The 24,212-nt window shown below is 43.2% G+C and overlaps 1 protein-coding gene across 2 annotated transcripts; it reads left to right on the top strand.

Annotated features, from left to right (window-relative positions):
- Positions 1-3,623: 3,623 nt before the first annotated feature.
- Positions 3,624-22,243, top strand: LOC111079614 (carbonic anhydrase-related protein 10). 2 transcript variants are annotated; one of them, XM_022374867.2, is made up of 9 exons: positions 3,624-4,420; positions 15,524-15,571; positions 17,408-17,544; positions 17,629-17,820; positions 17,916-18,078; positions 19,882-20,036; positions 21,388-21,519; positions 21,611-21,702; positions 21,808-22,243. In XM_022374867.2, the coding sequence occupies exons 1-8, from the start codon at positions 4,339-4,341 to the stop codon at positions 21,695-21,697; spliced, it is 996 nt and encodes a 331-aa protein (XP_022230559.1). In that variant the 5' UTR covers positions 3,624-4,338; the 3' UTR covers positions 21,698-21,702; positions 21,808-22,243. The 2 variants fall into 2 exon arrangements, with proteins under 2 accessions (XP_022230559.1, XP_022230558.1); XM_022374866.2 differs by lacking the exon at positions 21,808-22,243 and having other exon boundaries at positions 21,611-21,721.
- Positions 22,244-24,212: the final 1,969 nt, after the last annotated feature.

Raw genomic sequence — 24,212 nt, 5'->3', positions numbered from 1 at the left:
ACACACACACACACACATACAGTCTGACAAGCATATAGCTGGGCGATTGAATGAGGCGCCGTAAAACCTTTTAGTTATATTAATTTCAAATCATACCCAGCCCACAAGGTCCATGCCCACGCCTGCAGTAATGCGCGAAAGGCGTAAACCGAAAATGCCGTAAAACTTTTATGAGTTTCATTATTTTCATCCACTCTCCTCCCTACCTTCTTCCCAGGGGCAGGGGCGCCGAAAGTGCGAAATTTATAACAATTGTAGACCTTGAACCTGCCTCGCGACTTGGGGGCCAGCATCCAACATCCAATCGTATGGCCAAATTGATCTTGTCGCATAATTCTCGGCAAATTGCCACAGCGATTTGTCTTGTTGCCAATTAGCCTCGGTTCCAGCCGGCTCCAGAATGGGTCCACACGGATGAGATGGAGCAGCACCTCTCTGGCTCTTGGCTCTTGGCTCCTGGCTCCTGGCTGGGGGGGTCACAGGCCAATGGCAATTGCCATTGGCGTTTTTAATTAGAAAATTCGCAGTGTCTGCTCTTACACGGCCCCTCAACATTACCCTTACTACCCTCAGCCACACCATCACCATTACACTTTCCCATTTTCCTTTTCAGCCCATCCATCTAGTTATCCATCCCAGCCCCAAACCCAAGCCCAGCCCAAGCCCAAGCCCAACCCCAACACCACCCACGCACACATTCAATTCCGTTTCTGGCTCTGTGTCTGTGTCTGTCTCGCGTTCGGTTTGGCAAGGTGTAAAAACTAATTACATTAAAACTGCCACGAATTCAATTGCATTGGCTGCGATTGCCATTCAATGTGTTTGTGCCTCTGCTCTGTGTGCAGCTTCGTCTGCGAATGTGTGTGTGTGAGGCTATACAAAAATGTGTTGCATACTTTTTGGCGCGAGCCTTAATCAATGCCGAATGCCCGCCAATTACATGAGCACCAGCATCCAAAATGCATTCACATTGCACTCTGCCCTGCCCTGCCCTGCCCTGCACTGCCCTGACTATTCGACGAAATCCAACTGCTGCACATCAACTATATGATGAAAGACAGCCCGTACTCTCTCCTATAGCAAGTAGATTGAATAGTTTAAAGCTCCTTAAATCTCTTGAAAAATTTTCCTTAAAGAACAAATCGACTAGCAAGATTTGCCCAATGCATGGTGCAAAGGATTGTTAGGAATATAAGCAACAAAAATATTATTTCTTTGCTCAATTTATACGAGAAAAATGCCTGTCTCTACTGGTTTTATATTTGAGTAAAAATATCTCAATGCAAATAGCTAAATCGTATTTAAAATCTATCTTTGTAGACAATGAACTAATCTTAGTTGTATTTATTAGTTGGTTATCAATGGATAATCTATCGATGCGATGGAAAAACAGAAAGACAAATCATTGGGGGGGCTTTGCTTTTGATGTTATTATAATGATAACGCTTTTTCCCCAGGTGAACATAATTATAAGAGTTTATAAGCTCCCAATAGAGCTGTCTTAGCAGAACGATCATCCGCCTCAGAAGCAGTCGAGGTTGCCGGACACTTTGTAGCATAACATTCTTAACCATACCAAGAGTATTAATTTAGTCTGATTTGTAACTCTGATTACTCTTGGTTATTGTTATTTTTAGTTGGGCTGGTTGGACAGATCCAGGCACAGGCACAGGCACCACCGGGCTGGGCTGCCTTCGCATTCAATTGCAATGTCAAGTGATTGGCTTCCAACGCGTTGTGGGAGCCGCCGGATCGAATCGAATCGAATGGAATGAAATCGAATGAAATGGCACCGAAACGAGTGGAGTCGAGAGAAGGAAGCATGTCCCTGAGACAGTCAGCTGCCAACTGCCTGGCGACCGCCGACTGCTGACTGTTGACTGACTTTGATTGAAATGCTTTCAATAATTCAGCGCGACATTCGAATTGAATTAGTGGCGAAAGCGATTTTATGGATTAGCCAAATCGATGGGAAGCCATACATTGCGATGGGATGCGAAAGGAAATTAAAATGAAAACTGTTTAATGCCGCTGTTTGATCTGTCGGTCTCGCATTCGCACTCGCATTTATTCGCTCTGCCATCCACTCGTATAATTGAACAAAGGCTTAACATTTTTTTTTTTTGGTTTTTGTTCGTTTGTTCTGGAGCTAATTTATGCACGTGTGTTGTGCAGAATGAAGGATGGTTGATTTGCCATTCACGGACGGGCTCGCTTTCCTTTCCCCATTCCCATTTGTATGCAAATGAGGCGAAAATCTAATTACGACCAAACAAAAGATGGATTCAGCTGTTGTCTTCGAGCAGAAAAACTGTTTATGCCTCCTTGTGTTATGTAAGATGATTACATTATGTGCTAAACTTCCACAAAAATAAAAAGAAAGAGAGAGACAGAGAGAGAGAGAGAGAGAGTGGCGGACACGGACACCCCCTCCACATGGCGTGCAAGAGCGTTGGTGGGGCACGGTGGCAAGACGACAATTTGTAATGCGCCAATAAGAATTTATATCAACGCTGACTGCCAAGCAGAAACGAGGAGCGCCCGAGCGAGCCCAAGGTGCCCGAAGAGCCCGAGCAGCAGAAGCAGCAGGAGCGGGAGCATTTCGAAGACTCCCTCTGTGATAAGAAGCAGGCAGCCCCGCTCCGCGAAGGAAAAAAACGCACGTAACGTCTCGCTGATTGCCAGCAAGACACCAAGCGGCAGGAACAGCAGCAAGACACAGCAGGAAGCAGTGGCAGCCGCAGCAGCAGTGGCTGGGAAGCGATGTAATTCGTTGGATCCGCGGGATTCGTCGCCCCAAGTCGCGCAGGCGTCGGCAGCGACGTCAGTGCCTCGTGCCCATGCACGAAGATGCCGCCTGCTGCTTCGTTGTACCATAGAAGAGTTTCCGTATAAGAGTGGCCTGACGTGGAATAGCTGTCGTCTGGCCCATAGGCAAGAGTGAGAAGAGCTTAGGGAGACTCAATTTTCAAGCTAGAAATCTGTATCAATGATAAGTTGAATAAGTTGCATGATTAATATGATTGTTCAATCAATGATTAAAAAATTAAATGATGTATATTTTACCCTTAAGGTAAATATCTTCCCAGATTCCACCAGTAAAACAGACTCAAAAACAGTTAATTGGTTGAGTTTTGGCCTAATTAAAATGTGTGGGGTATTTCAAGTCATAAATTTACATAATACATACTACTACTATCCTGTCCCTTTGTCCAATGTGCTCCTCATGTGATCAAAAATCAGCAAGAGGCAAGAGGCACTTGTTCTCCTCAGATTCATTTCCCAGCGTCGCACTTTGGAAATTTCCCAAACAAATGTCCACCACAGCCACACTCCGATGGTGGTCCCAGTATTTCGATTGCGAGTTAGTCGTGTGCCCATGCTAGTGGCGCGCTGCTCGGCTATGCTCGGGCTGCTGCTTCGTGCCAAGACGAAGCTCGTCCTGCTGCGTCAAGCTGCTGCTGCCGACGACGCTGTGAGTGCTGCTGCGGCTGTGGTTGTTCTTGTTGCTGCCGCTGCCGCTACTGCTGCCGTTGCTGTTGCTGCTGCTGCTGCGCGCCTGCCGAAAGCCCGTTGCATATCCTTTGGCGCTGATAGCAGTGACAATTCAGTTTCAACTCGGATTCAGAGATAAACGGACGCGTCTGTTCGGCCCAGCGAAATTGCAGTGTGGCCAAGCGTGCTTTTGAAAGCGCGAAACCCCCAGCGGAAACGAAAGCGAAACTGAAACTGCAATTTGAAACTGTTTTGTGTGGAGTGTGTTCCCAGCTCCAGTTTCTCTTTTAAGAATTTTTTTTCGAGTGTGTGTGAAGAAAACCAAAAGAACAAAGATACCCAGAAAGAGTGCAAAAGCGAAAGAGAGATAGCGATAGATAGAGAGGGAGAGAGAGAGATAAGTTGAGAAGAAAGACGGAAATGAAGCATGCAACTTGTGTGCACATCAAAGAAAGCAGCGGAAATTAAAATTTGCATATGCAAAGAGGTGGCCCAGTGCAGTCAACAGAGGCGGAGGCACAGCCAGTGGCCGTGACTGTGGCCCGGTGCCCCAAACAGTCAATGACAATGCGGCCAATGATGATGCTGCTGCCGCCCCCAGACCCAAAAACCTGGCCCAAAGAAACCGAAAGCCACTCTCCGCTCTAAGCCAGCAAGCCAGAAGCAAGAAGCCAACCGCCCCGCCCGCCCAGGAATATAGACTCAAGTGCCAGATCTCCAGAACACTAGACTCGTGCGCAATCCAACCCACCAGACTGCAGACTGCAGCCTGCAGCTTGCAGCTTTCACCCAGAAGCTCCTCGACCTCCGGCTGCAAGTCACAGTCCCACACAATCCACAGAGATGCCGTCGCCCGGGCACACATTTTGCTTCTCCTCAGCAGGATTTATCGCTTGCTCAGCAATCGTTCTGCTTTGTAGTTCCGGTAAGTGAAATATGCCCAAAAGCAAAGGCAAAAGCAAACGGCAATGGCAATGGCAACGGCAACGGCAACGACAACAATGAGCTGACCATGGCCAAAAGGGAAATGTAACGAAGCAAGCCATACATTTCATTCCTCCATTCATTCCTCCATTCATTCATTCATTCATTCACTCGCTCGCTCACTCATTCGATTCGGGCAGTCAAACAGATGCAATGAAGTTGTAGCGCTCCTTTCTTATTTCAGTCTCTTTTTGGCAATTTCTTTTTCTATTTTTTTTTTTTTATTTTATGTCTGTTTGGGATTGGTGAAGTATTCTCTGATTCCAAATTTGATTTTCGTTCCGCCCTTTCACCTCCTACACTCGGAAAAAAAAAATGTATGTATGATCCATTTCGAAATATCCATTTCCAAGAAAAAATTTATTTACTACAAATATATGAATATTTCCAATGAAAATGAACATAATAATAATTAATAATATTTTCTCACTTGCAAAATTGATCTCTCGCAATAATCCAGTGCATTTTTTTCTCTCTGTGTATCCTCACTTCTCTGTGGCTAAATCTGGCTTCGACTCTGCGACTTGGGTTGGGGATCTGCTTCTGGTTTTGACCCTTACTCTGGTTCTAGCCCTGCTTATGCTGCTGTACCTCCTACTGGCTTTGGTTCTGGTTCGGGTTGGGGTTCTGGTTCTGGTTCTGTGTGTGTTTATTGTTGACGTTGCATCTTGCAATGAAAACGTCATCGAATGTAAAATGTTTTGCGAGGCAAGTTTAAAAGGATTTTGGCAGGCACCACACACACACACACACTCACACACTCACGGACATAGACATATCCCCACATGGAGACAAACCGCAACAAAAACGCACCGACACTTGCCACACAAAGATAGTGACAGAGAGACAGGGTGGGAAGGAGAGGGAAGGAGACAAAGAAAACACTGGCAAGACTGGGACAAAGGGACAAATAGACGTGGCAGGATGTGCTCGGACAACTTCAGTTGAGTTAATGCATTTTGTTGCAGAACAAAAAAAAAAAAACACACACACACAAAGAAAAAGCAGGGAAAACATAAATGTATTTGCACAAAAATGTTGAGAAAAGAGCTTAGACCACAGCGGGTGCTGGCAAGGTTGCGAGTGAATACAAATTAATGCTCAATGTAGCTCAACCTCAAGCTCAACCTCCTCCCCGACCCGACCCGAACCGAACCGAACTCTGACTGCAACCTCAGACTGCCCCAAAAGTTTCCAGCATTTCCTTTGTGCTTATCTCATATCCGTACAAGTTTTGTGGCAAGGGAACAGCTCATGAGAAAATTGCTTAGAATTTCAAGTTACAAAAATTTGATGGGAAGACTTTGTCAGATAAAAAAACGAGAGGCGGTGAGTCGCTCTGGGACGCGACTCTCTATACCCGTACTCAGTCACATAACATTTTTATAATTTTTTAATTTTAGTTAAATTTACATTTAACATTTTTTGTACATCTAATCTACATCTACAAGTATATCTACACTAACAGTAGATGTACAGTTCCAATTATATTCTACACCCCCGCTAGGGTGCTCGCGACTGAACGCGGCGGGGAGCGAGAGGGACTGTGTGGAGGGGGGGAGGGGGCAACTGATAATTCTCATCTGGCATAAGATCCGACGATCAGATCATGGGATATGGGATCTCTACGACACGGTTTAGTTTATCGACTTTAAAAGGCCGCCACAATTCCCTTGGGAGGCGGGGGGGGGGGCGAACGCAGGGGAACACATGAGCTGGAAACCAAATGGTGCCCTAGCCTTAAGCTCTGAGATCGGTCACAGACAGCAGCAGACAGCAGCAGCAGCAGCAGACAGCAGCAGCAGACAGACAGACGGACAGCAGACATGGCCCGACCGGCTATGAGTGCAGAACTATGGGGCGGAAAGTCCTCTCGCGACACACACCACTACCCAAACTAATACCCTACCTTTTGAGTCGGGTAAAAATAAGTGAAGACACCATTTCAATCAGTTCAATCAGAATATACCATAGGAAGACTCTGTCCAAGGTAAAATTTAAAAAAGATTTGTAAGATTATTGAAAATAACAAATAAACTTGAAGAAACTTTCAGCTGAGGAATAAAATTAAAATGCGTTACTGTCAAGCGTTAACACCTTTAAACAGTTCAAGTATACAGACTATTTTGAATCAAGTGCCACGTTAACTACTGCAGCTAGTGTGATTCTTTAAATATCTGAATATATTTTTTAAAAAATATTCCCTCAATTTGAAATCGGAACTCCACTTGAAAGCCATTGCAAGTGTTTCACTTACATGTGTATGTTGCACAGATCTACTCGCACAGAGTCTACCAATCCGCGCATAATCCCCAAAAAACTTCGGCAAGCGTTTCCATCTATGATTATGGTCCAGTGTCCAGGTCGACACATATTTTTTTTTGCAGGAAATGCAAATAAGAAGAAAATGAGCAAGCGAGTATTTATAGAAGTGGCAGGAACATAAATAAAATAAACAAATAAATACTCAATAACTTTTGTTCATCAAGTTGATTTAATACTTGGAATTTGCCAATGCATAGAATTCGAATCCCGTTTTGTGTGCGGCATCACATTGAATCTTTACGGTTCACGTACTCCTTTATATATATGTGTGTACGTGTGTGTATAAAAACTCGTATGGGTGCGAATATATATATATATATTCATAATATTTTTACACATTGAGCGACATTAGTGGGAAAAACCGCAGACAGATCGGTTCGCCAGGATAGTGTGTAGCAGTCAGGTGGTGTTTCGTGTGGGTGCAATGCCGTTTATTATAAAAATTGCAGTATAAACAAGTGCAAATAAAAATAAGCGGAATACAAACAACAACAATTGCAGTGTGGTCAGACAACAACGACAACGACAACCAGAAGGAAAGCTAGCTTTATGGCCGAACCATTTGATACCCTTGCCGATCGCTCATTTCATGGAACGATTTTCAAAGCATTTAAAAAAAGTGGAAAAAGAAGAAGATTTATAACTGCAAACAGAATTAAATAGTATCTTAAATAATAATTTTAATTATAATAGTAATTCAAAATATGAATGTTTCAAACATGTCCCAGTATATAATAAAATGTCTCAATTACGTGACTGATTAATATGATCTACTAGTGACCCAATCTCGGTGGTTTCGACATAAAGATCTCCTGCAAATAATGGAAAAGTTTCTACAAAGTTTCAGTCAAAGCCTTGCTTCGAAACTGAGGAATAGAAAAAAGGACAAGAAAAATATAAACTCGATGAAGGATTGGCAAATATATATTTTGAATTGTAATAGCCCTTGCAAGGGTATGACAACGACCACGACTATGACTGCGGCAGCGACTGAAATTGCATAAACTGCAAAGTGCAAAAACTGCAAAATGACTGAAACGACTTGGGGGTGACATGGTTCGAGAGGTGATTCACAGAGCGGTGTAGCGGTGGAAGCAAGGTGAGAAGGGAGAGAAATGGCGACAAAACATTTCCAGGCATAAATATGAAAATATGAGAACATACTCTACCCATGAGGGAATTTCGAATTATGTTTCGGGACCACAGCTACGGACTGGAGTTGAAGTGTTTGGTGGCAATGTGAGATCAGGCCCGAGGCTTAAGGTAAAGCAACTAACGCAACAGACAAAATATTAGAAAGATAGTTTTGTGGGGACCTGGATGAACTCCTTCAACTAATGGAGAGTGCAAGGCAAGTCCCTAGTATAACTTTTAACTCTCCAAGGAGCTGTAGTCGTTGAACGTTAAATAAACTATAGAACATTCGTATTTTGTCACCTATGCGTGTCAAATGTTGGAGAGAAAATTATGTGGGGAGCACGGAAATTACATTGGAAATGCATATGCAAGAATCAAATCTATATTTTAAGATATGTACAAACGAAAGCCATATCCCTGCTGAGAATCAGCATGCCAAAAAATATACTTGCAAAAGAAATTCTCTGTGGTCTAACAAAGGAATTTCGAACATTTAATACTCTTATGAGGCATGGAGATAAATTTGTCCAATTTAAATGAAAGTTCTTTACTGAAACTTGAAATATGAATGGGAAGACTGTGCTGATCATCCGCCCCATAAAGCATCAAGTCCCTCTCTTTCACTCTCTCTTTAAAAACGTTTAAAAAATCTGTATTAGCTTAAATCTAGCCTAACTAATCGTACAAATGTTTACAGCTAACAACAGCCTTATAGTAATCCAAGGAGCTTTTTCTTTTTCCCTGGAAAGCCAACCAGAATAAAAACCACTAAAAATATAGAGTAAAAGACGGGTGGGGAAAAAGCGGAAAACATTCTGTGGGGCGTTACAAAAAAAAAAGGCAAAGCCAAAGGAGAACTGCATGCAGGACAATCAACTCGCACACTCTCATACATACAGCGAGTCAGGCAGGCAGGCAGACGGAGACAGACAGACAGACAGGGTCAATATATGGGCTACGCAGTGTGATTGTGTGTGTGTGTGAGAGAGTGGATGTGGTGGTGTGTGTGTGTGTGTGGTGGTTTATGATACCATTTAGCCAGAGGGTTGTTTTGACAAATTGTGCAAATTATTGTGTTAAATTTGCCCTTGAGGTGAAAAATCACTTTAACATGGCCAGCGAAGTGGCATCGTTTTTTTTCCACCATGTCTCCCTCTCTACCTCTCTTTCGCTGGCTGTTCTACTCCCTCTCTCTCTCCCTCTCTCTCTCTCTAAGTAAGTGCTTAGCTGATTGTGCTTTTGTCTGTCATATTACAAACGCCAATACATATGTCAGCCGCAGGGCCATCGAATGAAGATGATTACAATGACCACATTGCCACTGAACATCATGATGATGATGATGATAATAATGACTGTGACTGTGGCCAGAGTGGCACTTAAAGTCGCCTGCCCCCACTGGCCTGCCACAACTGGTGATGTCTCGTTTTTAAGGCCAATGCCACTAATTGAGGCACCGTTCAAAGATAGATGAAGTTGGCCAAAACTGGTGGAAAGTTTTCAAAAAACGATTACGTATGCAGCGTTGACGTGACTCGCATTAGTACCCCTTGCCTTGCCCTGCCTTGCCTTGCTCCCCCCGCACAAACTGCACACGTGTGCTTGTGGCATGCCACGCCCACTCCTATCCGCCCAGCACCAAAGGGGGGCAAAGGGAAAATGTACTGTTGCTTATTATCGAAATTGTATATGCCAGGCAGCGACGGCCACAACTTCCTCTTGAGCCTCGACTTTGGGCTGTTACTTCGACTTCGACCTTTTTTTTTTTCTGCATTTCTTTGAGTTTTTTTTTTCTGTGGGTTGGTGATGCTAGGGCTCACAGAGGTGCTGCAGTGGCTGGCATTGGTGGGCAAAAGTTTGTTGGCACCAACAAATTAAGATAGCTGGATAGTGGCAAGCGGCAAATGTCTAGACGGTTTTTAGTCAAATTATGGTTTTCAAGCGTTCTTTTTGGCTTTAGTCCGCACTCAACCCTTCCATCTGTAAGCCCCCCACCCCGTTGCAATCTCAGTCTCCAGCTCGCTTCCCGAACATGGGCTTTAGCTTAATTTGTTAACAATTACAGGTCGGGCGATTTACGTTTTGGCCAGTATACACAGGGAGACTTTTTGTATGGAAAGAGTATTATGATGATTGACAGGAAGGTAGAAAGGAAGGAAGGTTTCTGTTCCAATAATACTTCATGCATAACATTAATAGTAATTATAATTATAAGCGAGTAGATATTTCCATATACGAGTACTTTTGTCTATACCTGCCATAAAGATAGCTAAAGCTAAAGCTTTGGATCTGGCACTCTGTGTGAGACATTCGTCATGCTTACAGCGGATATCTTTAACCCAATATAACTGCATTATTGGGACTTTTCAATCAGCGCTTTCAGAGGGATTTAAACGCGTTTTTTTTCGACGTTGCCATTGCCAGACCAAACATCAACTTTTGCTGTTAACTCATCGCGTGAGTTGAACGTTTATTTCTCTCCGCTTTGTCCGTTTGCTCATCAGCATTTCGCCCTCATACTCTCTGGTTTGCTGGCCCTGGCTGACCCATTTTTAATTTACTCCAAAAGATGAAATCGGAATTTTCTCCCTTTTTTTTTTTTTTTTTGGGGGCAGAGTCCAAAGTGAAAAACAAATGTATTTCACAAACAAAGAGCAACAACAAAATAAGCGGAATTCCTTTGCGGGGAGAGAGATGGCAAAAGTTTTTCCAACTATTTAGAAAAATCATGTAATGGCGTGGAAATTGTTTCTGTTCTGTCGTTGCCGCTGCTGGTTAATTTGCTCGACGATTAAGTGTGAATTGTTTGTGGGCGGGAATGGTGGATGGGGGATGGGGGAAATGGCAAATGTAAATTGCAGACAAGAAAGTTCTGATATGCTTTTCATTTCTTTCTGGGGAAACTTTGTAATTTGTTTAACTAATAACTGAGCATTGTTTGGTTCAAGTTTCAATTGTTCGACCATATCACCGGTTTAATGTAGCTAGTAATGAGAAATCTCATGAATACCCAAAGAAGAAGGACTATCCAAGATGATGTTTAAGCTGAAACTTAAGACAAACAATTCTCAGAGCTTCCAAAAAAAAAAGAAGCAAATCACGAATATTTGTAATTAAAAATCTACCCACATAAGGGAGTTCCGTTCCCCACGGCTGGTTACTGGTTCGCTTTACTCTCCCTTTACTTTCACCCATGCTGTGCAATATTTCATCCAGTTAATCAGTTTTACATCAAACCGATGCTGGACTGTGTGTGTAAGTTTTTCAATCGAGCGCCCAAACCATGGTAAAAATTGTAGTAAGTAATGAAAACTCTGATTGAAAGTTTGCTCGCCATTGAAACCAATGGCAACTTTTGGAGAACAATGCAGCATGGAGAGGATGGGGTGCCAGGGCCAGACCAGGCCAGACCAGACCAGACCAGATGAATCATGCAGGGGCGGGGGTGGAGTATTGGGTTTTGGTTTCGGTTTCGGTTTGGGGGCCATGACCAGAATTATGCTCGTCAATCTTCGGGGCTGCCAAGGCGACAGTTTGATAAACTGAAGCAGCGCTTCACAGATACTAATCAGCGCTTCGTTGAGCGCTTAACAGGAAGCAATAAATTTACCCAGGACATGCCAATGCACGAGTAGAGTAGATGTGTGTATGTGTGTGGGTTTGGGTGTGTGTACGTGTATGTGTCGCGCCCTTGTCTAGAAATTTTAATTAAAAGCGATGACATAGCGAGTAATTCTATATCAAAATGTCGCCTATTAATTTTAAGGACATTTCCTTTATTGATTCATTGTCAATATTATATTGAACCCATAATTTACACATAAAAGGGCTATCCGCTCCCCGCAACCCTCTCCATGTCTACTATATTGGCCCATCATTGTCTTGGCATCGTTTACTTTTAGCTGCTTGCTCGGCTGTGGCCTTTTGTTTGGCTTGTTTAATTCATTTAGACATTGAAATGTTGCTGGGGCGTGTTTGCCTTTTGATGAGCCCAACACACGACACACACAGATATACACACACACACACACACACACTGAAGCATTGCGTGTGTGCGTGACTTGGTCTATGGTATAGCCGGGGACATTCCCCCCTTGTCGTCTGTCGCTTTTGATAGCCAAACATTCCATCTTTACGCCATTTTCAAGCACGCCAACAGAGCCGCAACCAGAGCAGGGTCAGGGGCATGGGCAGCAGGGGGAAGAGCCAAAGCAAACAGAAGGCTTAGACCCCGCCACCACGCCCATCCCTGGTGGCCTCACTTGATTCTGATTTAACGTTCACCGTAATTACAAACAGCCAAACACGAGAGTGGAAATGGAAATGAAAGTGGAAGTGGCAGGGGAAAATGGAAATGGTTATGGCTGGAGATGGAGTTGGGAATGGAGATGGGGATATCCGACTTAATTTAGTCATCTAAACGCGCTTGTTATTGATAAGAAAGTAAAATGGAAATAATATACAAATTATAGCGACAATAACTTCAATATAAAGTCACTAAAACCGCAATGAAAGGGGCACAAAATTAAGACTGTATTTGGGTGCCGACTCTTTGGATACTCTTACTCTTAAAGATCCACGATTTGGACATAACTGTGATTAACCATCCTCCCTGCATATGTCACCTTTCAATCCGAATAGGCACCCGAAAATCCGTTGCTCCCAAAAAGGATTTCCTGCTATTAGAGTTGCACATTTTTGGAGCACTTCATTAGACCGACAGTCAGCAGGACTGGTTCACCCAGGGACATCTAATGGACAAAATCATGAGATATTTTCCAATCTCCATCGGCTTCTGGCCACTGCTTTGGCCACGTATTAAAGCAACTGCAACTGGAAATGGCACAAAGGCCTAGTGTGCCACATGCCATGCCGCCGGGGCCAAGGGAATCGACAGAGTCGGAAAGACACATAGACAGGGAGGCGAAGGGATACAGAAGTGAATGGCATGGGGGGGGGGCACAACACAGAGACGGATACAGGGCAGAAAAGGGGCGCGAGAGAGACAAAAGCCAGATTCCATTTGAATGGCCAACAGAAACCCATAAACCATTGGCCAAAACACAATTGTGGCAACAGACTGACTGTCGTGTCCAGGGCCCCAACCACTAAGACTCCCTCCCCTGTGCCATCCCCTAAGCCCGCTTGATTATTTTTCTAGTGGCGAATATCGAAATTGAGTGGTGAAAAATGGAAATAAAATTGTTTTAACAATAAATTAAGTTGCTGTTGCAGCATAAAAACGAGTTTATCCAATGACTGACTCGTATTGAGGGTTCCCATTTGCTGGTTGAAGCAATAACGAGGACAGGAGGTGTGCAATGTGTAGACGAACTATCGAAGATGAGCTCAAAGTTGGACCAAAAACCAGAGCCTCTCCACCAGCAAGGCCCCCAAAGAAACAATTGCAAATTCCTACAGTATTCACTCAGGGTACTTGAAGGTTGCGAGGGTATATTGCGTTCCAACACATAAATGTGCCAGTAAGAGCCAAGTGGTTCTCCCTTATATATCCCAGATTAGCACTCACATTGGCAGATTTTTGTGATCGGCAAAAAGATCAGACAAACATTTTTGAGACTCGTATGTATATGTGGGCTGAGTTTTGCCAACAGCGATCCTTGGACATAGCAAAAACGAGCGAGTGCGAATTCGCTCCCAGGCGAACGACAAGAGAGCGTGCGAGGGCGAATTAAGATGAGAGCGCAAAGCAGATCGGCGAGAGAGACGCCGAGAGCGACGAACGACTCGATTTCTTGTACCATATTTATTTGTATTTTATTAATTATTAAACCTGATTGCCCACATATCTAACTATTCAATTGAATGATATTTACATTCAGAATGAAGAAGAATTCAAATATATTCCGATTAGAGCGTATCCCACAGTCGGAATGCTGACTCTAGCCAAGCGCTCAAAAAATATTTCGTTTCGTTTCTTTGGCCTGCTCTTCTTATGAGAGTTGACTCCGTCGGAGGCCAATTTAATAGCATACTTTACAGCACTAAGCAGTCTATAATAGCAGCAACAAGAGGAACGGCCGTGGAGCCGTCGAGCAGCGACAAACAAACAAAATGAAGTGACGTCGCCGAGTCGCGACTCGCAAAAACGGACGTTCATTGTTCTGCCAAGAAAAGCAACACGACAAACCGAAAAGGAACTCTGGAGAAGCAAACAGAGACAAAGGTTCGGCCGAAGGACCGGAGTCCTTCCTGCCTCCAACGATTTCCAGACACACTTTCTGAGTATGCATCCATATGCCTCCAAAGAGAAGCCCTTTCAGAATATTCATTAACAAAACTAAACCAATAAGAAGAGTTAACACTCAGCCAGCTCTTCTGGTTCTGTTTCTGGTTCCAAAAAGCGATCAACTATCCGACATAAAACTCAAATTGGAGATCCTTTTCATGACAATGTCGGAATGCTTCAAAGTTAGGGAAGTTGGGATGATGTTGCTGCTGGTAGCAGGCAGGAAGCGGGCAACGGTTCCAGCGACTCCCTTTTGAACTTCCGCTTTGGCTTGCAGCAATTTCTTTGGGCTTTATTGCCAGCCCATCCCCCAGCCGCCCAGCCGCCCGCCAACCGCTCGCCGGCCTCCCCGCCACGACGCATATAGCATAAATTTTGAATACGCTCAAACTGCTCAAAGGGGGTGTGGACAAGGCGTCGGGTAGGGCGGAAGAGAGTCGAAAAAAATAGCGAAAATTGTCTGTCGCTTGATAAAGCGGAAGCAGAACTTGCCCATAAACGAAATGTGGCAACTGAGTGTAAACTTTATTGGCGCCAGACTGCCTGGCGACAACGCTGTTGTCATGCTCATCCTTCTCCGTGGCAGCATCCCACTTCCCACTTCCCAGTTCCCAGTTCCAAGTCTCATCCCAGCAGTGCCTTCCTTCGTGTACTCCTTCCCCCCCAGCTCATTCGGCGCTTCTTGGTTTATTTTTTTTTTTTTTGTTCAACTTTTTGCCTGCTTGTGCCCGTTGTGACTCATGCGACACGCATTGAAAGCCAGCAGAAGGAGCAGCACCCAGGCCAGACCAGACCAGACCGATGGCGTCTCGATGGCTGGCAACTAAAGTCATCGTTTACCCCCCAAGAAGAAGCTGCTTGTTTGTTTTGTCTGACTGTGGCGCTGGCGCTGGCTCCACGGTGACTCCCAGTCTGGTTGCAATTTGGAGTGGGTTGGGCAAGTGGCATCGGGATCGGGAGTCAGAGGAAGTCTTACATTAGTTGATTTCATGCGCTGTTTACATTGGCAGCGAATTATGCGCATTGGAAAAGCGAGCTTTGGCTGCCAGCGGGTGGTTCCCCCCATACGATGCTATCGCATCGAGATGAAACGGAATGGCTTTCAAGCTCTGGCCCTTGGCAGGCATTAAGCCTTGGACTTTTGTGCATATGGCGAATGTGGCAGATCTTTCTGGGATGTTTTTCCAATGTGTCAAATCCTTGGGCATGCTTGAATCTGGTAGTTTTTTTTTTTGTCTTTGCGTGGGTTTCACTATTACAGATTTTAGATTCACAGTTCTTCCTTCCCTCCTTCCTTTTTTTCTCACCGAAACTTTCACTTCTTTCTTGCAGAGGTTCTATCCAGCTGGGAGGAATGGTGGACATACGATGGTATATCCGGTAAGTAAAGTTCCCCTTTTAATTTCAGATGGGATAAGCAGAATTATTATGTATGGTTCTGCTGGCCATCCAGAACCCATCCAGATCCAGCATAATATCAAAGTGCCAAAATCCATGCAATATTCTTGCCGCATTTGAACACATAAATTGGCAATTCTGTGAAAGCTCATGTCCATCCCCTTTCTATGCGACTGGATTCTGTAACTGATTTAATTACATTTCAAATCGTTTGGCAACAACAAAAAAAATAATAATAACAGTAAAGGAAACGCAGACAAGCAAACATCCCAGATCAGATGAGTGTAGGATGTTGTTGCAGTTGTAATTGTTGCATGTCACTGTCTGAATGGTCTACCCACTCACGAATTCTCCACCTGCAGACTGCCGGGAACTCAGTTGCAGTTTTATTTATGCAACAGCAACAGCAGCAGTAGCAGCAGAAAAAGAGACAAACAGGCAATATGCAATTGCAACAGAAGCAGCAGCAAGAGCAGCAGCAGCAGCGGGAGGAGCAGCAGCAACAAATGAATGCAAACACACAAAATGAACAGCGGCCGGGTCAGGCCACAAACGCGACAAGTGCGGGGTGGCAGCAAACAGGGGGCGTGTGTCTGGTCTGGTCTGGGGCAATGTCAGAGGGTGGGTCAACTGCATCATCATGAAAAAAAAACTTTTTAAACTTTGGCATTTATTGCCTCCATCGCTCGGGCATCGTGTGTCGCGTGTCACCCCAGCAGCAGCACACACAAAAATAAAGCCACACACAGACAGTCTCACACAGCCACTGCACGCACGCACACACAGCTACGCAGGGATCGAAAACCTCGAAACCGAATTGCAGCGAACGAAATTCGCATCCTGAATGCCCACCCAAAACTTTGAATGGGTTCCATCAGCCTGATAAATATCAGGGACACAACAAAACATAAAATTCTGATTCTGGAAGCTAGGATAAACAGCCATAACTAAAAAAAAGAGTTCTCTCTTGGCACCGAATTCAGATATTTAATTAGAGATTATTAGATTTTAGCTTTGAGAACCAACTACCAGTGTTTCACTCTTCACGAAGTTTACCTCAAATCAAACATATGTTTGACTTAAGCTCTCACTCCACAAATATTGCTAAAGACTGTTTGCATATCGCTGAGATCGAAAAACAAAGAGCATTCAATTAGTCGACTACCAGCATCGCAGCTGTTCTCGCACCATTTGTTTGCTTCAATTTATTTGCGTGGTGGTGTTCGCATGGCATAGAAAAATTGTAAATTTTGTATGAGGCACAAAGGCCTAATTCCCATGACCCATAGACCACCACTATCAGCCACTGCCACCACTACGTACAGCCGCCACCAGGCTGCCCGCTGACCATGGTGATGGTCCTACCCAAAAACCGAGCATTGTTTTGAAAAGTTTCGACAGTTTTCAGCCCGTCGCATCACATCAGGCATAAAACTTTTGGTTCACCCGAAAAACCCGCACCGCACCCATTGCCAGTGCATTTAATTGCCATTTAAAATGGGCTGTGCGAGTGGCAGCGAGCAGTGTGCAGTGTGCAGTGTGGGAGGTGGTGCAGGATGAAGCTTATGAAATTTCATTTGGCATTTGAAATTGTCATCGATGTTGCTGCTGGAGCTGAACCTGCCACTGCCACTGCCACGGCCGCGGCCGCTGCTGTTTGCATTGGCAAGGAGGCGAAGACACGTTTTCCATTTGGTCGATTGACAGAAAAGAGTGGATCGAAAGGGGGCCAGGGGACAATAACTGATGCATACTGTATACTCCTTTGTGTATCTGTGTATGTTGCACACGACTCTCATACGTTGATTCGTTTGGCAGGACCCAGCTTCTGGGGCCTTATCAATCCACAGTGGAATATGTGCAACAAAGGACGACGCCAATCGCCCATCGATGTGGTGCCCGACAAGCTGCTATTCGATCCCTACCTCCGACCGCTGCACATCGACAAGCACAAGGTGTGTATATACCCATATTCAATGCATATTGGGCCATATTGGGCATTCTCACCAGCCTTGTACATATCCTTGGTTGGTCAACAGGTTTCCGGCACCCTGCACAACACGGGCCAATCGCTCGTCTTTCGCGTCGACAAGGACACCAAGCAGCATGTGAACATATCTGGCGGCCCCCTGGCCTATCGCTATCAGTTCGAGGAGATCTACATACACTATGGCGTGGATAACACCCGCGGCTCCGAGCACTTCATCCAGGGCTACAGTTTTCCCGGCGAGGTGAGTCTCTGGTCTGGTCTGGTCCGGTACAGATGCAGCGGGATCATCGGCGGCACTGACAGACCCCACCAACAATGCTGGCTTCTCCCTTGCAGATTCAAATCTATGGCTTCAACAAGGAACTGTACCACAATATGTCCGAGGCCCAACACAAGTCGCAGGGCATTGTGGGACTGTCGCTTATGGTGCAGATTGGTGAGACGCCCAATCCGGAGCTGCGCATCATCACGAGCACTTTCAACAAGGTGCTCTATCGAGGTGAGTCCGCTACAGATGCATACATACATACATATATCTGCGTGTCTTCCATTATATTTTATTTTCCACATAATGTTGCATTCGTGTTCTATTATTTATATATATATCGATAGTTGTTGCCATCTCTAGCTGACATTACCTTGCATAACCTTTTCCTTGCCTTCATTTCCGTCCACGCAAAATGCCCCCGGAAATGTTTCAACGTTAATATCGTTGCAATGCTCTGCCGTTTGGCTTCCCTTTCTGCTCTTTCTCACTTTTGCGAATGTCTTGCTTCATGCGCTGTCCTGCCCTGACCTGGCCTTTCCTGCCCTGCCCCTTTTATGATGTCATTGCAACACCAACAGCAACAACAACTGCAGTCGAGGCCATAATTATGTCCAGGCGAGCCATAAAAAATGACTCCAGGCGGGGGCTACGAAATTGAGACTGCCCTGCACAAAGTGACGAAAATGAAACCTCGAATTACACTAAACCGACACTTAATAATTCCCTTACCCCCGCACCCTACCCGGCCGAGCGAACGGACGGACGGACGGACCCACAAACTCATTGCACGTCTCGTTGGCAGTTTCTTGGCCAGTTTAATAGCCTTTTTACAGGTCGTACAACTTTATGGCAGGCCAGCCCCAGCCTTAATTTGTAAAATGCCAGAGAAGCCAAGCAACAACCAAAACCAAGAAATATGCCAGGCCACTCTCCAACAATAACAACAACAGCAGAAACAGCAGCTACAACAACAACAAATTTAACAAAAAATTGTTTACTGCATAGTTGAAGGTTGAACAAATTGTAGATACTCTACAGCACTGAAAGGTGAATGCGAGATATTGTGGGGAAAAGATACAGATAGCTGAAAAGATGATACTAACCAAATAAACAAATATATTAATTTACGAATATGTACATATATTGACAAGGGAACAAATCAAAGAAGTTAGACGAAAAGAAAGGGGTACGAGTAGAAAATATTAAGACAGCAGCATAGCCACACTGACGGGCGACAATAATTTAGAGACTTGTGTACTTATATATGCAAGAAAGAGAATGCCAATATACGTTTTAAAAAGATAGTCCCTTTTGAAATGATTCTCTAGCGAATTTCAAACGATCTCCTTGCATGAAATCTGACCATACAATTCAGTAAGCTGCTTTCGAAAAAGGCACCCAACACATCTACAGTGCAGCCAGTGGCAGCTCGTCTCAACCACAAGGGAAAGTAAAAGTAACACTTCGGATGCAAATACTCATCCCCCTTCCCAGACGCAGCCCGTGACCCACCATCATACCCATTCGACTCCGACTGCGACTCTGCCTCGGCAATTGCCAGACTTTGAGCTGTGCTACATTGCGGCCTTACAAGCCGCGAGTTGCTTCATTTCCGGCTGGCAAAATGATTTGTATGAATAAAGCCGTGCGCCGACGTTGAAGTGGTCAGGTGAGGGGTCAGGTCGAGTCGGATTAGGTCGAGCATGGGTCGGGAATAGGTCGGGACTGGGTACAGATTGGCTCGTGAATGGGAATGGGAATGTGAGTGGGCCAGAATGGTGCAAGTGCTGTTGTTGCTGCTGCTGTTGTTGTTGGGGTGGTGGCCGTGTCTGAATTATTCATTCGACTCTGGCATGCCGAAGTTGAAGACGTTTTTTTCATATTTTTTTTTTTGTGCGATATGCGCATAAATAGCTCAAGCTTTCGAGCCGCACCTGCCGCAGTCCCTTCTTTTGGGCTGCACCTTGAACTTTGCATTTCTCATGTTTTATGCACTCACTGAACCGTTCCATCCTGCTTCCATCCTTCCCACAGGCTTCTCGACACCCATCCGGCACATATCGGTGAGGTCGCTGCTGCCAAACACGGATCATTACATCACCTACGAGGGCTCCACAACCCATCCCGGCTGCTGGGAGAGCACCGTCTGGATCATAGTTAATAAACCCATCTATATCACCAAACAAGAGGTGAGTTCGAAGACCCCTTAGATCCCTCCCGCAAACCACCAAATATTCAAATCCCAGCCAATCAACGACTTGCCAATTTTGCATAATCAAATATCATATTACAAATTGATGTTGGCATAATGTAATTAAAATATTAAAGCACGCAAAATGTAGGTATATTTTTAAGCATGTAAAATGTATCTGATGAGGTACGGGCACGGTTTACATTGAACTAAATAATCATGCAATGGATCATCAAAAAATATCCCTTTTTTTGATGGTGTGGCGACCAGTCGATTTTTTTTTTGGTCGAACACCGCAAATAATTAAATGCGTTTTGTGTGTGTTTTCAATTGCAATTAGAGATGATTGTTATTGTTGGTTTATTTATGTGCAGTGGCTTTTTTATCCTCCTGTCCGTCCGTCTCTCCCTCCCTCTCTCTCTCTGTGTTCGTCTCATGTTTTTATGATGATTGGAAGTACAATGAAATCGCATAAATGCAATTATAAAATTGCTCATCAATTTGGGCATTGGTCAGATCGCGGTGGCAGTGCGGTCAATATGCCGCTCTGTGCATAATTAAAAAACAATATTTGGTTAGTTTAATCAATTTGCATAAATGCATGTGTAATGGAGGGATGTTAGGGGGTGGCAAGGGCTGCAAAAGGGTCGTAAAAAGCGCATCAAGCAGAACAAACAAAATAGGAATCAAATGAAACGCAAACAAGTCAACGGTTGCCTAACGAGGGATTTTTATGACCTCAATGGGTATTCTATGGCTGAAACAGAGAGATAAACTACTTGGGAGTTCCACGGATCCCAACGGGATTATAATAATCTGAACAGAGCCCAACTGGATTGCTACTCTAAGTATTCTAATCCCCCTATAATTATTGGTTAATAATTTTATGATTCACAATAAAAGTTGAATTAAACTGAAGGACGGAAAATCAATAGTAAATGAAACACAATTTGCAGTGTAGCTTGAGGTACACTAAGAGTAGAAGCTGCTTATCCCAAATCTGCTTTCAGTTAACTTACAGCATAAGCGCAAGCCCTAACACCAAACTCTTAATATAAAAACTACGAGTACCGACATATACATACGTCAATGTGCAAGCAAATTAGTATAGAGCTGTCATACATAATTATCCGCCATCTGGTTGACAAATAGCGCAAAGCATTTGACACTTCATTCAACTTCAATTAGTGGGAAATTACATTGGCCAGGAAAAGCCCGCAGAAAAACCATTAAAATATTTTGTCACTTGTTAAGTGTTGTTTGTGCCAGCCGGGAGAGAGAGAAGGAGAAAGTGAATGAGGGAGGGGAGGGGAATAGTTAAAAAATAATATGTACGTTTGTATTTGCAGTTATACCAACTCCGACGACTGATGCAAGGCTCCGAGAGTACTCCAAAAGCTCCACTAGGTAATAATGCGCGACCCGTGCAAAGTTTACATCATAGAACCGTAAGAACGAATATAGATTTTAAGCGGAACAAGGTGAGTGAAGCCTCAGCTACCTCTATACCAATACCATTCCCAATCCCCCTTCCCACTTCTTATGTATTGTTGTTGTATTTTTATCTGACAGAATCAATATGCTTGCCCCTCGATGTATAAGGATATGTATTATCGGGCGAATCGTTGGTCACCAGACACGGGACTCTTGATACGTTGACAACAGTGCGTGCAAAACTGCGAAATGCAATTAATATCATTGCTATTAATATTAATATTATATGTGGTGAACAATGCTACACCAATGGCAACTATATTGACAACAAAAAGAGCTCCTCCAACAGCAACAACCGATGCGGTCAGCGGGTCACTTTTGATGTTTTTATGTCGCATTCAATTTTCATATTCATGTTTTTAATACGAACTCGGCATTCGTTTTGGCCTGCAATATTCCTACAACAAAAGCAGCAGCAACAGCATAACAATTTATATTATTTATTGCATTATTATTAATCAAATATGTATGTAAAAGCCGCCGCCGCAGCAGTAGCAACAATATGCAACATGAATTTAGGTAACAAATGCTTGCAACAAAAATAGCAACTACTCGTAGGAACGCTATAGCTAAGTGCCTCGACTATGTAATACCCGGTACTTAGGTTCTCAAAGGGTAAGCAAAATGGCATGCATTTCTTTGCTGCAGTGCACTGCAGTGGCGCAAAGTAGACTTTGGCTTACAGCATCCGACTATGGACGAGAGGCTACGAATGCAGGTCCCAACAAAAACCCCTTCACTACTGGTGGAATATAGTTTGGTATTCCGATTTTAAAACCCTTTAAAAGTGATTTTATCTTTTGCTTTTTTCATACATACTGGATATTAACAGGATTAAAATATATCCCTTGAATTCTGCGAGTATAGGGAGGAGGAAATAGAGAGGAATTTCCATGCAAATATCCAAATGCCACATTAAACAAAACACAATACACACAAAACGTACAGAAAATAAGCGGAATATTTTGATTTGATAGTTTTGTGCGTAAGTCGTGAAACAATTATTGTTCAGGCAGGCATTTAATGAGCATTGCGATGGGTATTTTATGTATATTATGTTTTTAAAATTTAAAGTCCCCTAATTAAAAAATACTCAAAAGAAAAAAAATTCCATCTCGTAGAACTTTCGATGTTTGAGGGAAATAAACGAAACTTTTCACTTTTAATTGGGTTGACTTGGTCTCCTAGGTGGGGTGCCTTGGCTTAACACCTTTGTTCGAATTTATCCCAAATAAACGAATCGAATCGATTCAGGCTTAAAGGCTTAGATATAATCCAAGCTCATTTGAATATTTTCGTTTCATTGCATTTCTGAATGCAATAATTATTTGCGATTTGCATTTGTGTTGCATTACACATCTTTTGTTATGCAATAGTATGCCGCTGCAAACAACAGTAACAAATAAGAGAAACAATATATAAAAATGAACAAAATAGAGGAGAATTTCCGTAAACTGGATGGGTGGACAATAACTAACAAAACAAAACGAAAACAAAAACAAAAACGAAAACGAAAGAGTAAAACGAATGGAGAGAAAGTATAACAAATGGCAACAGAAATTAACAAAAAAAAACTAAATATTCATATAAACATACAAATAGTAAAGGTATCTATCTATATATATACATACATATATATATATATATATATATATATATACACAGGCAAGCATATATATAATAAACCTATATACAACTCTCTCTATATACATATATATATATAATACTATATACTATATATGTAGTATGTGTTATACAGACATGGATGATGGAGAACTAAGGAAACTAAATGCAATGCAGCCAGGAAGTTGAAAAGGAAAGTCGGGTGCGATGGGATCGGCACATCGTTTGCACACTATATATGATAGCTATATATAAATACATACAAACATACATACATACGATATGTAAGCCAGCAGCCACTATAAGTACTATAGACCCCCTTCCCCTTCCCACCCACACAAAAACACTATCAAACCAAAAGCATTTACAAGCATACAATATTTAACCAGCTTTGACGATGATCTGGCAGGACATCTTGCCCTCTATCTATACACACCCCACATACACATACACACACACACACACACATATATCTAGTCATGGAGTATACACAAAGCGAATGGGCTACAAAACATAAACAACTAATTCTAGAATGCAAGCATTAGAACTATGTAACTAAATAAACTAACTAATTGATTAATGGATTAACTAGCAGAGTGGCTAACAAAAATCAAATTCAAGTAAAGTTAGATGAAACAATTTTTTTTGGGTAAATATATATATATTTTTTTTTTGTTTTTTTGCGTCTGAATGTTGCAAAAGTGTTTTTTGGGGGCAAACGAAAAATGTTGCAAAAGTGCTGTAGAGACAAGTATTATGGCTAGTGTAGAACCTAAGTTACTGAATAGCATTTAGCAGTTAGCACGACCTGAGTTTGTAATATATATATATAAATATATATATCTATATACATACATATATATGATTATATATAAAAGAGTAAAAATGTGTATCGGATCCGTTCAATTCCCAAAAATTCGCAGCTGTCGAGCAGACAATTAATGTGCAATTATTGTATTTCCTTTTGGGCCAACCAAGCAAAATACCAACTAGGTAAATATCTTATTAGCCCCCCCCCCCCTCGAAAAAAAAAAAATTATGTGTAGAGCATTAACTA

The sequence above is a fragment of the Drosophila obscura genome, unplaced genomic scaffold, assembly GCF_018151105.1.
Source record: "Drosophila obscura isolate BZ-5 IFL unplaced genomic scaffold, ASM1815110v1 contig_185, whole genome shotgun sequence".
NCBI classification, from domain to species: Eukaryota; Metazoa; Arthropoda; class Insecta; order Diptera; family Drosophilidae; genus Drosophila; species Drosophila obscura.
This window is presented reverse-complemented; position numbering and strand designations above follow the sequence as displayed.

Excerpts from the sequence above, each read along its gene's own strand:
- LOC111079614 (XM_022374867.2), top strand. The coding sequence starts at position 4,339 with ATGCCGTCGCCCGGGCACACATTTTGCTTCTCCTCAGCAGGATTTATC. Across the intron at positions 4,421-15,523 it reads CGTTCTGCTTTGTAGTTCCG|AGGTTCTATCCAGCTGGGAG; the intron begins GTAAGTGAAATA and ends TCTTTCTTGCAG. Across the intron at positions 21,520-21,610 it reads TAGATTTTAAGCGGAACAAG|AATCAATATGCTTGCCCCTC; the intron begins GTGAGTGAAGCC and ends TTTATCTGACAG.